The 12,114-nt window shown below is 43.6% G+C and overlaps 1 protein-coding gene across 7 annotated transcripts in view; it reads left to right on the top strand.

Annotated features, from left to right (window-relative positions):
• The window catches only part of NPAS2 (neuronal PAS domain protein 2), a 133,377-nt gene that overhangs the window by 117,120 nt on the left and 4,143 nt on the right, over window positions 1–12,114 (top strand). For all 7 annotated transcript variants that reach the window (XM_071580925.1, XM_071580515.1, XM_071580688.1 and 4 more), the window contains 4 exons: window positions 2,200–2,346; window positions 8,160–8,354; window positions 10,482–10,624; window positions 11,298–11,390. In XM_071580925.1, the coding sequence (XP_071437026.1) occupies window positions 2,200–2,346; window positions 8,160–8,354; window positions 10,482–10,624; window positions 11,298–11,390 (578 nt within the window). The remainder of the gene's footprint in view (window positions 1–2,199; window positions 2,347–8,159; window positions 8,355–10,481; window positions 10,625–11,297; window positions 11,391–12,114) is intronic.

Here is a 12,114-nt window from a genome sequence, read left to right as displayed (position 1 = left end):
ATAAAATTGCCTGTTAGAAAATTTCTTACATTTATCAATTAAAGAAGATCAGGTTCCTTTCCCAAAGTGTCTTCACGGAGTTTGCATGTTAATGAAAAGTCTGTCATGCGCAAGCCAGGCAGTTAAAATGAAACTTTTGGCTAGAACTGTTTTTAATTCCTTTCTGATAAATATCCTTTAAAAAACTTGAGAGCAGTCCTCCTGCTCAAGTCTCCTTAGATTACGAGACTTGTCTTTAAAAAAAATAAAGTCTTTCTGTACAGACCCAGGTTAAAGCAGCAATTAGCTCCATCTCATCTAAGCTAGTCATTGCCACATAGCATTGTTCCACTCCTGAACTCAGGGAAACTGACGAACATGGGATAGGGCTACAACCAGCAGCACTAGATGCTCCTTTGAGCCACTTGTCCTTATTCCCAAACATCCGAGGTTTCCCCTTGACCATTCTTCAGGTTAATACCTTATACATGGACTAGAGAGACCCTGCTATGGATTCTCCCCTTTAACACCAATTAGAAGTAACACAAACTTCCCTGTGTGAGCTTTGGCACCGTTTTTCTGCTCTGAGAAAGGACCAGGTTGCACGTGATGGCCCTGCTGTTTGAAGGCAAAAGCATCGAGAATCACAGCCCAGGCCAAGGGCTCAGGTCACCTGCTCGGGCAGACATTGCAAGCTGTGAGTGCTCACAGGTCCCTCTGGCAGCAAAGTGGGCTCTGAAGGCCTCGCCACCACCAATTGCAGGTGCCACCTTAGCAGCCTTCCTCCCCCCTAGGCAGGGGGTTGGCAGTGAAACTCGCCTCCACCTTGCCACCACTTTGTGAAGCCACATCCTGGATTGTGTGGGAAAGCCACCCTCCACCTAGGAAATAAAATAAACCCTCTGAAGTTCTCATTCATTCTGTCCTAAAAGCCATTTACTTGGAGAGTTTAGCTTTGCTAGAGTGAATGTAAAGGTACTTTCATGTATTTAACTGGTTTAAGGTGAGGTAGTTAGGTGATACAAATCAGACCTTTAGATTTCTCCCAGTAGCCAAAAGTTTCATTTAACTGTATAGTGTTGCTAGCACCAAAGCACTTCTTAATTCTTGTCTTATTACCATTTTTGTTTTCCTATGAAAAAGCCAGAAACAGTGTAAGCCAGTGCACCATGGAGCATGAGGGTTCCAGCTGCATGCATCAGTTCACCAAACTAGCACAGAGCCACTGGAACAACTACAAGAACAGGGCACCATTTTCAAGTCACATCAAAATTATTATAATTCTTTTGCCTGGACACTCACAGCACAACATACTTTTGATAGATTTTGTATGTCTTGATTGCAGAAAAGCTTACAGATTTTTTGAAGGTTTTTTTTTTATTTTTTCAAAGACTGCTTTTTTCTTTTGGAACATGAACTCATGCAAAGCAATTATTCCAAAGCCTCTAAGGTAATAATTAACTTGAGTGAACTTTGAACTATACCTGAAAACACCAAATAAAACTAGGAATTTATCCCCTCTATACTTCTTGAATGATTCCAGTTTGTGCCAGGTATTGCTTCTATTGGAGATTGCATTTTTTTCTTGACCTTGTTTAGTGATCCCCATTTTATACAATTATTTAGAAAAGCCTTTTTCCCACTGAGCTGAGGCATTCATTTTACATCACATATAAAAATAACTTAGTGAGTATTTCTTGTAGCTTGGGTACTACTCAGCTGTACGAATCTAGAAAATGCTTATTGTGGTCTGTTGTGTGATGCCTTAGTAAGTCATCAGCAGAATAAACCACTGAAAACCTGCTATTTCTGTGCAGAAAAAGGAAAACATTAGTGAAACACATCTGGAATATCCAGTTATGCCACACTAAAGGCTCCAAACTACAAGCTAATAAAAATAATGTACTCATTTGCCATCCAATTAAGATGCTTTTGATATTCTGAAGTAGCACACTCTCTAAAACAGTCCTTGCAACAGGACAGTGTCAGTTCTAAGCAGATCATTCTGAGACAATTTAATATATGTGCATAAAATTGAAAATAGACAAGATTTATCTCTGTCTAGATGTTAGTATATCACAAACACATTCTTTTATTCTTTGGCTGTGCTTTAGAATCAAGAAACCAATAACTTCTTACAGAACAGTGTTCTATTGAGGCCTGTTTGTATTATAGTGACTGATTTCCCCACCCACCCACCCCTTTTTTTTTTTTTTTCAGTTCTCAGCACAGTTTAGCATGTTCCAGACCATCAAGGATCAGCTGGAGCAGCGGACACGGATCCTGCAGGCCAACATCCGGTGGCAGCAGGAGGAACTCCAGAAGATACAGGAGCAGCTCTGCCTGGTCCAAGACTCCAGCGTACAGGTATGTTACTGCTGGATGAAGCAGAGTCAAGCAACTTCTCTCACATGGCCATTGATCGGGTTGGCAACTTAAAATTGCTCCAGAGTCCAGGAAATCTGGACAAGTAGCTTATCTGAATGAGGATGTTGCACTCTGAAAGCCTCTTGAGTAGCCTATATCAAGGAAAATTTTAAAGTTCTGTGGAAGAAGGGAAGGGAGGAATACCTCAGCCTTTGGATTATTACAGTAGCATTTTATTACTTTATCTACTGAGACTTCAGACTAAGCAGCTGTAGTAGAAAAACGTTCAGTTTTAGACTTACCAATGATTATGTCTCTCTTGTTCATTGGCTTCCATCCAGTCACTGCTTGCTTCATGTTGACATCACTTGTGCTCAGTATCTTGCCTGTCCAGCTCTTCCTCCAGTGTTCATCTCTTATATTTGCTCCCTGTTTTCCTGAACCTACCCCAGCTCAGATAGAGAGCACAAGAGATATTTTTCTTGTCATTTCTCCCCCAAAACCTCTGCTGATGTTTGTTTGTTCACACCTGGGAGATGTCTGAATTTGTTCTTCACTGGACCAGCTTAAGCCTTTACTGTGAATCTGACAGAGCATGCTCCTACACAGAGCTAGAATTCTGTAGTATAGGATCTGCTTTTTACTATGCCTTATATCTCCCAAACCTCCAAAATAATAGCAAGTGCAGTTCAGTACATCACAGATTTCCCTTAACAACAAATGGACAAATCATCCAGTTTTATGGAAGTTTTCTGGATGTGTGGGTGATTACTGCTATGTTCCTCATAATTTAACTATAAATGCCAGGTTAAATGAACCTTGCTAGAAATGTTGCATTGGGGACCCTCTGTGAGTATTATACTAAGATTATTTTAGGAGGCAGACTCTGTCACGGAAACAAACATCTCAAAGAACACTTTAAGCACAGGATGAAAATCTGCTTGGGACTTCATACAGAAATAGATTCTCACCCATCATCAGCATCTGTGAAATACAGTTTCACATATTAAAACAAATTGGGATTGTATGTTTGGGCAATTAAGGGATCAGTGAAGCCAAATTAGAAACATTGCCACCTAAGCTGCTGCCTGTGCACTGCTGTAAGACAGCACAGCAACTGTAGGTCCCAAACCCAGGACTCCCTGTTCCTGATGCTGTATAAGCATATAGGTAGGCTAGGTTTAGCTTCAGTGTGTTTCGTCTGTTGGTTCTCAGATGACTTTGATTAATAGGAAGGGAAAGTCTCTCTGCGATTAAGTGGTCTTCAGTTCAGAATTATGTCATATGTCTGAAAGCTATTGTTGTTATTATGAATATCAAGAGATGTGATATTCTCACTTCCTCTCTTTTTAATTGGGTAACAATCATTACTCTCTCCTGGTGAAGTCTTCTGTAGTCATATACGCTCTTTTTTTGTGTGTGTAATTCAGGCAAAAATAGAAGATCAGAGCACACTCATATGCAGGAAACAGGTTTTATTTTCAGAAAGCTGTGTTCTGTATGCACTAGAATGCATTTAACAACACAAAGACCATGGGACAGATACTCAGATATGCTCAGAGAGAGCTGAAGCAGAGAGAAGAGGTGGCCCAGTAAATGGTAAATGGTGGGTAGTTCTGTTCTGCCCACCCCATGTCAATTTGTAGCTCTGAGTGATACCATTTGCGTGATCCCCTCTGCCATGAAGACTCCACCAGGTTGGACCAAGTATTTTCAGACCATTACAAGTTCTCTGGCATCAGTACCGACCATTTCCCAGCTTACTATAGATGCAAAAGGGAGGGAGGGAGGGAGATGCAGAGGCAGGGAAAATGGAGAGCAGTTTGGAAATGCAAGGACTGCATATCTGCCTGATTGTCAATGCTGGATGGGGAAGGTCATCCTCTGTATTTTGGGTGCCTTTTGGTCTCCTCACAGCAATCAGACAAGGTGATGAAATGTTAGCAGTCACACTGATTCCTGGCCAGGTCTTTTTCTTCTCCCACTTTCTCTAGGTAAAAAAATAAAAAACACAAAAAGAAATTACTATGCTGTTGCAGAGATAGATTGAAACCAGGAATTATTTTTGCCTTACTTGCCTAGGGGCAATTTAAAAGAAAGCCTCACACTTTTGCATGCAGTTCTTTTGTGACTCACAAGCAGCAAGGAGTAAACTGTTAAATCAAAAATTCAACCACATGCTTTGCCACCCCGATTTCACTATTCAGGGAGCTGGATGTCTGCAGACATTGATCTGTGTCTATTATCAGAGCTACAAAGCATAGTAGCAAACAGGCCAGCATTACTATCAAGAAAATTTCTGGTCTCTTTAATAGCATGTAGAAGAGCTGTAAGCATGGGGGAGTGCCGTAGGCCGTCTGAAAACGGGGAAGTGTTCCCTGCTTTTCTCATTAACTGATTTATTAGCATATCATCTCCCCTGGTTCACTCTCTTCCACACAAGAGTACAGGTAGCTCTGTGGAGAATTCAGCCTGATTTCCATTTCCTTCAGAGATATTCAAAACTGCGGTATGGCAGTCCACCAAGCAATACCAGACAGACAGATGTTGAGCACAGTAGTCTGCTTTAGAAACTATTTGCAAGAGCCTTGTGCAGTGAAAGATGAAACCATTGGGAGGGTCACGGGTCCTGAATAAAAGTGTTCAAAACCCCATTAAATCCCTGTTACTGCTTTTCCTGACAAATGAAAGTATGAAGGAGAAGAGCAGCAAGAGTAACCTCAGAAGTCTGAAGGATGCTGTATCTGCTCCAGAATTGAACAGTCTAGCTAATGATTTGCAGATGGGAAGGAAGGCAGAAGGGCTGAGCCTGACCAACTTGCAAGAACTACAATCAAGACCATCCACAGCCACTCATCATTTGCAAATCAGGCTCCCTTCGAAGTCAGTGGATCTCAGCTTCCCAGTGCTGTGCTTCTCATCTTTACATATTTTACATAAAGAGTCTTGATGCCTGTAATGATGAGCCCAAAAGCTATAATCCCCTGATTATCCAAAGGACAGGTAGAGTCAAAGAGATGTTTTCCTCATGATGTCTTGTCAATATGATTCACCCATTAGCTGTAGAAACCATCTATCTTGGAATGAGGAGGCAGCAGTGTCAGAGGGCCCCTCCCTTCCGTTGCTGCTTTGCTGTGTCTGTTAACAATCTGGCCAATTAAAAAATATTTGTAAGGTGCTTCACTGACCTTGCAGTCGACAAAATCACCAAGACATGTCATTAGCAGCAATACAGTTTGGAGGCTGCTAATTTATCTACTTGGACTGAGAAAGATTTCATTTTTTATTAGGAGGTTTCTGTTGTTATTTAAAGCCACCATATTTCAGTGCTTCAGGGAAATTCAGGCAGGACTATCACAAAAGACACACATGATGAAAAACCACCATTAAGTTTTGTACAAATTAAGCTTCTAGGTTTAACTAGCAGGTAGAAATTCCACACTTCAATCCTCTCTTGGGTTATCTCTTGTTTTGATAAGGCATCTTGAGTCTTTGGTTCTGCAGGGACACAGTCAACATTTCTTCCTGCTCTGAGCTTGTTTTTTCCAGGTCATTTATGTTCAGAGGGTAACAGTATGGGTTTGACCCTTATAATGACAACAGAAGGTCTCTAGGTATGAAACCCCTCTCAGGGTGCAAACACATGAAAAAATGAAATTGGTTTACTGGGATAAACTTGATTCTAAATTTATAGTGCATTAGCTGCCAACCATTAACTGTGCATATTCCTACCCAGTGGCACACTGTGGTAATTGCAAAGTAGGTTACTCTGCTTTCTTTTGAGGATAAGCTCCTTGGCCTTCATCTGGAAGTGAGGCATGCACACAGGGAGGTCCCTGCTAAGTAAGTAGTTCGCTGCAAGTTCACACCCTGCCTGACATTCACCTTGATAAATGTTGACTTTACACTAGATGAACTTAGTATTTCTCCAGTGCTGCATACCATGTCCTGGGAGGACATTCAGCTGATCCTCCTAAAGGCCTTATCTTGCATTGATCTATCCAGTACCTATAGGCTCACAGTCCCCATCACATTTTTGAAATGCACTACTTGCTTTACCTATTCTGAATTTTATGTCAAATGTTTTATAACATATTTGATGTCAGTGGTGACCAGTTTCATTGCTAGAACTAATCAAATGAGTTCATTTACTAAACATGTCCAAAGCTTAGCTTCTGTGTACAGAAAATAAACAAGAAAATGAATTTTCATATTTTCTGTCTTAGATTTATTCATAATAAGACCTATTTACTTGGCAGAACTTGAGAGACCATCTGTCTTTCTGATATGTAATGGCTCCAAACTCAGTGAGCACTGTTTTTAAACGAAAATACTCAGAGCTACTTTCAGACCTGCTTTGAGCAGCCCCAACTCTGTCACTTGACCTATTTATTTCTATCATACATCTCTGAGATGTGGTTAGCCTACAGCACCTGAAACAAGCTGTTGCTTTTCCTTAATTGCCCCCCTTTCCCAGCTGATTAATGTAAGTTTATTTGTACCTTTTTTCTGAGTAAAATCTTGGCACACAGAAATTCATTAAAAATTTATCGTATTTAAATAAAAACTGTTTTAAAAGCTAGATAAATAAGTACAAACATGATGGATCAAGCCATACTTATGCAAAGAAAAGCAGTCCATTGTGCCAGGCCCTTGGAGAAAGGTATGAGCTTTTTCCAAGAAAAATTAGAGGGGACACGATAGTTTAGGGAATTGTTAATAGAGCAATAAGTTGCAGAAAGGTGTACTAATTACTGAGCGTACCTCAGACATACTGCTAGGCATGAGGCTGATGGGTGAATAATGAAGAGAGTAAATGTGATTCTGATTTCATTTAAAACCTAAGTAGCTGCACTTAAATTAATGAAGTTCCACGCTTGTAGCATTACTGTGGAATCGGAATTAGATCCAAAAATGACTTTGACTGCATGGGACATGTATCTCCATACACTCCTTGGTGGCAGGAGACTAGGTTTGAAATACTGCAAAGAGGGCTTGTAGCATTAAGAATGCATAGTTTTAAAAGATTACTTTTTCCTTTTCACAGCTATAATAAAAGAAATAGCCCCTAGAAAAGCAAAAATTCCCAAGTCCTATAACTTTTAAAGAAGAAAGCCTCATCTTGCAATGCAAGAATAAAAAGGACATAATTTACAGGAACACCAACAGAGGAAGTGCTAGCTCTTTTGCAAAAGTCAAATGCATGGCACAGTAAGGAAGAACACCAGGTGACAGTTACCTGATGGGAAATCAGATAAATGACAGCGACTGTCTGTTTACACATCCTCTCAGTGATAAGGACACAGCCATTCAACACGGAGAGCTCTGGCCTGACTGTGGCCTCATTAAAAACATTGGAAGACTCAGCTGGATGTAAGGTGTTGAATTTCCTGAGACAAATTCAAAAGCAGGCCTGTCTGGAAGGCAGGCAGATTTTTGTTGAAAGGAAAAAGAAAAGGACTGAAAAGACACGGAGTTACTCTCTTCTCTTTGGTCAGGATGCCCCAGAACAGACTGAATGTACTGGCAACTGCTCTTATGAGGGCTGTGCCTGCCCCATGGAGAGAGGACATGTACCTTCACAACACATTTCACAAGGAATGAGTGCACTTGCAGAGCAAGAAATGAAGAAAGTAGAGCCAGCAAAACTGCTGTGTAGGAATGATAGGTGATTTCCAACCAACAGTAAAGGTATAATGAACCTATAAATGTGATAACTTTATTTTAGAATGTCTCTCTGAATTTAATTGTGTCACGTTCATTATTCAAGACAGCAGGGCTATGTAAATAAACCCTTCCCTCTTCTTTTCCAGATGTTCTTACAGCAGCCAACAGTGTCCCTGAGCTTTAGCAATACTCAGCAGCTGGACCCACAACAGCTACAGCAGCGGTCAGGGGCCATTACTCAGCAGCAGCTTGTACCCAGTCCTCAACTCCAAGGGCAAATCACACCTTCACAAACAACAAACCAGCAGCCACTGAGAGAAGCAAGCGTGATATTGAGCCAGGTAATTTCTTTGAATAGAGAAGTGTTTACATGGAAAGAAAACACCAAGCTGTTACTAAACAAGCAAGTATAATCATGTCAATCCTGTAAGTGTGCCTTGGCCTTCCCTTCTTTATTCTTCTCTATATAGTCTATAGAGAAGGACAGTCTATACAGAGGATTTTTCTACAGCATATAGTTTACCTTAAATCCTTTTTTTAATACCTCTGCCAGGAGGGTTACCTGAGCAGCTGTTTCAGCTTGAAAAACCCTGCATGCAAAAGGTGTGGGTGACTTCATTGTTCTTCAGGTAATCCTGAAAGAAACGTGACCAACCACACTGGAAAATAGCAGTAGTGGTGCCACCAGTGAGACCTCGCAGAATACTTGCTTTCCAAGTCCAGGTGGACACTACTAACACACCAAAGCCTGTCTGCTGTGGTAGCACACAGAATACATTGAGATTGTGTGAGACCCTCAGGTTGTGAGCATTAACAGGTTTCTGCACAGCAAAATAAAGTTCAGCCTGAGTAGTAACTGAGATATGTGAAAGCTAATGGGTATGGCATGATACATTTTTTTCTTGCTGCTGTTTTCTCAGCGTTTCCAGTGCTTGCTCTTCCACCCACCTGTTGTACCTCCCTTCACAGAAAACTGAGCTATTTCTGCTCCCTGAGTGTGTAGCAAACATAGCTGCATTACGATCTTCAGAGCCTTCAGTGAGCGTTTCACCTCTGACATACCTGTATGATAATGACTATTAAAATAAAGAGAACATCTGTGTTATAAATACAAGACAAGAGGCACCAGGCCATGGGCAGAAACAGGAAGTTCCACCAGAATGCTGGTGAAGGGGCTTGAACACAAGTCCTATGAGGACAGGCTGAGGGAGCTGCGGTTGTTTAGCCTGGAGAAGAGAAGGCTCAGGGGAGACCTTATCACTCTCTACAACTACCTGAAGGGATGTTGTAGCCAGGTGGGGGTTGGTCTCTTCTCTCTGGCAACCAGCAGTAGAACAAGAGGGTGCAGGCTTAAGCTCTGCCAGGGGAGGTTTAGGTTGGATATCCGAAAGAAATTCTTTACAGAGAGAGTAATCAGGCATTGGAATGGCCTGCCCAGGGAGGTAGTGGACGCACCATCCCTTGGAGGTTTTTAAGATGAAAGTGGATGTGGCACTGAGTGCCATGATCAAGCAATCAAAAAGTGGGGTTGGATGAAGGGTTAGACTTGATGATCTCAGAGGTCTCTTCCAACCCAGCTGGTTCTATAAAAATATGAGGAAGAGCTTCTTTGCTGTGCAGGTGACTGAGTACTGGAACAGATTGCTCAGAGAAGTTGTGGAGTCTCCCTCACTGGAGATATTCCAGAACTGTCTGGACACAATCCTGTGCTGTGTGCTCCAGGATGAGCCTGCTTGAGCAGGGAGGTTGGATGGCATGGCCCACTGTGCTCCCTTCTATCCTGACCCATTTTGTGATTTCTGTGAAATGGGGGGGGGGGGGACGGACGAAACACAATTTTTAGCTTTAATGATGTTTGTTCCCATCACGTGTGGGAGGGTGGCAGCTCCTCATACCTAACTTTGCTCCTGTTTTCATGGGGGGGTCGTTTTGGGCAGTGCCATGGTGTAAAGGAGAGCACTCTGGACTCTGAATCTCAAGGACCTGAGTTTGAGTCTCAGTGGGGACCGTCCCCTGGCAGTTCAATGCCTCCCTGCCATCCCATCCCGTCAGATCTCAGAGGCTGAGTAGGAGGGTCAGCCCCAGTTAGTACCGGGTGCTGTGACAGTCCGAAGGACTTCACTGTCACTGTCCAAGCACTCGGCCGTGGCAAGTGGACCTTGGGACTTAAACGGTGGGGCCAGTTCTGTGCACTCTGGGCCTCACCTAAAACGTCTACTGCGCAGGCTGGAAGGGCACACCCACGTGGGGAGAGCCCTTCTCAAATCTTCGTTCGCGAAGTCTGGCCATGCAGAGACCAGTTAAGTAAGACATTTTTTGGACATCGCTTTCCCGGCGCCCTTGACGGACGGCAGGGGCAGCCGCGGCTGTGACAGTCGTGGTGGGTGTCACGGCAGCAGGGGCTGGCGGCACCAGCAGGTGCCACTGCTCGCGTTTGGCTCTGCCTCTCCTCTCCCCTTCTCTTGCAGGGCCCGAAGGCGCCGCGCAGCGCTGAGGCGGCTCCGCCGGGCGGCCGCGCCGCGCCCTTCGCCGCAGCCGCCGGCAATGGCGGCCCCGCCGCGCCCCCTGGCGGCGCCCCCGGCCCCGCCTGCAGCCACGACCAGCAGCTCAGGTACGGCCGCGGGCGGGAGGGAGGATGCGCTCGGTAGCCAGCGCGGGCGGAAGGGAGGATGCGCTCGGTACCCAGCGCGGCACCAGCGCCCAACAGACGAACTCCGGTGCGCTGAGAGCTCGGGGACGAGGCATCCTCTCCAGCAGAAGCAGAAGTAACGTGGCTGCCCTGAAACCCCACACGCGTGGGGAAATTATAAATGTGTCAGTGTACTAATCCGCTTATAATATTAGAAATAGTTAATGTTTTGGTTTTGCTGAATGAAAATAGAGGTCAAATCACAGATCAGATCTTGTAACCGCAGTGGTGAATTAAAACCCCCAGAGCGTAGGTGTCTGATCCCAGAGCACTATGAAAAATGCAAATCTTGCTACTGGCTGGTGAATTTAAGCAAAGTTGTAAAATACTACTCAAGCAGCCAGATACTTGGCAGATAATAATAAAAAAAATGTGATTTATTAAGTGGGTTGCCAGGCACCCACATACCCCAGAGGGCAGTCACTGCCCCAACCACTGGCTCGCAGCACCCAGGATGCACCTGCCACAGCCAGAGGCTGAGGTCACACCTCCTAACACTCAGCCTGTTGCTGTGCCTGCAAAAATGTCCTATTTCTGTTTGCAAAACGGGTCCTTCTCTTCCACCAATGTCACTTCTTTTTTTTCCATGTGCCAGACTGTTGCTCAGCCAGCCTATTCAACCCATGATGCCTGGGTCCTGTAATGCAAGACACCCTTCAGACCTCAGCATGGCTGGATCCCAGGCTAAGTATGTGACTTGTCAAAGATAAAACATCAAAGTTGCTTTTGAGGGGCAATAGCCTTCTTTCAGAAGATGATGAAGTAGTTTTAAATATCAGGAATGTGTTATTGTGCCAAGACTGCCTTCCCAGAGTCAGGCTCAGCCTTCCCCTGCCTGGGCACGTCAGGAAGGATGACAGAAATACAATGTGCCAGTGGCATTTTAACAGGCCATGGCTGGGGGAATTTTAGTCCCTCACATGCTGCTTGCTTCAGTACTGGAACTTCTGACCCATCACAGTAAATGTGAGAAAGACAGTCAGCACTGACTCAGTTGAAATGACTGGTGCCATAAAAACCTCTGCTCTCCAGACACTGAAACACTGCTGCAGTGCCAGTGGAGCTGTGCCTGATCTACAGCAGCAGAACTGAAAGAACCAACAGGCCCCTGCACCTGAGTGCCCTCAGAAAAGCTGGTGAACAAACCACCTCAGTTGTTTGTCTCCTCAAAACTTAGAGGAAGGAAGGAGAACAGACCAGTCAGAATATGCCTCTTTTTTTTAAGCTGTATTTTGTCACTGTACTTAATTGGGAACTGCTAAAATAATAGGCAACTGTTTGTACATCGTTACTTTAAAAGTAATTCTGTATGTTACCTCAGGAATGTAGGTATTCAGTACTTCTTTTTTAAAACATTGCCTATTGCTGTTTAAGATTGTCTTGAGTTATATTTGTCAAATTTAAATATTGTA

The sequence above is a fragment of the Pithys albifrons genome, chromosome 1, assembly GCF_047495875.1.
Source record: "Pithys albifrons albifrons isolate INPA30051 chromosome 1, PitAlb_v1, whole genome shotgun sequence".
Lineage (NCBI taxonomy): Eukaryota > Metazoa > Chordata > Aves > Passeriformes > Thamnophilidae > Pithys > Pithys albifrons.
The sequence above is the reverse complement of the archived record's forward strand: the minus strand, read 5'-3'. Positions and strand labels throughout refer to the sequence as shown.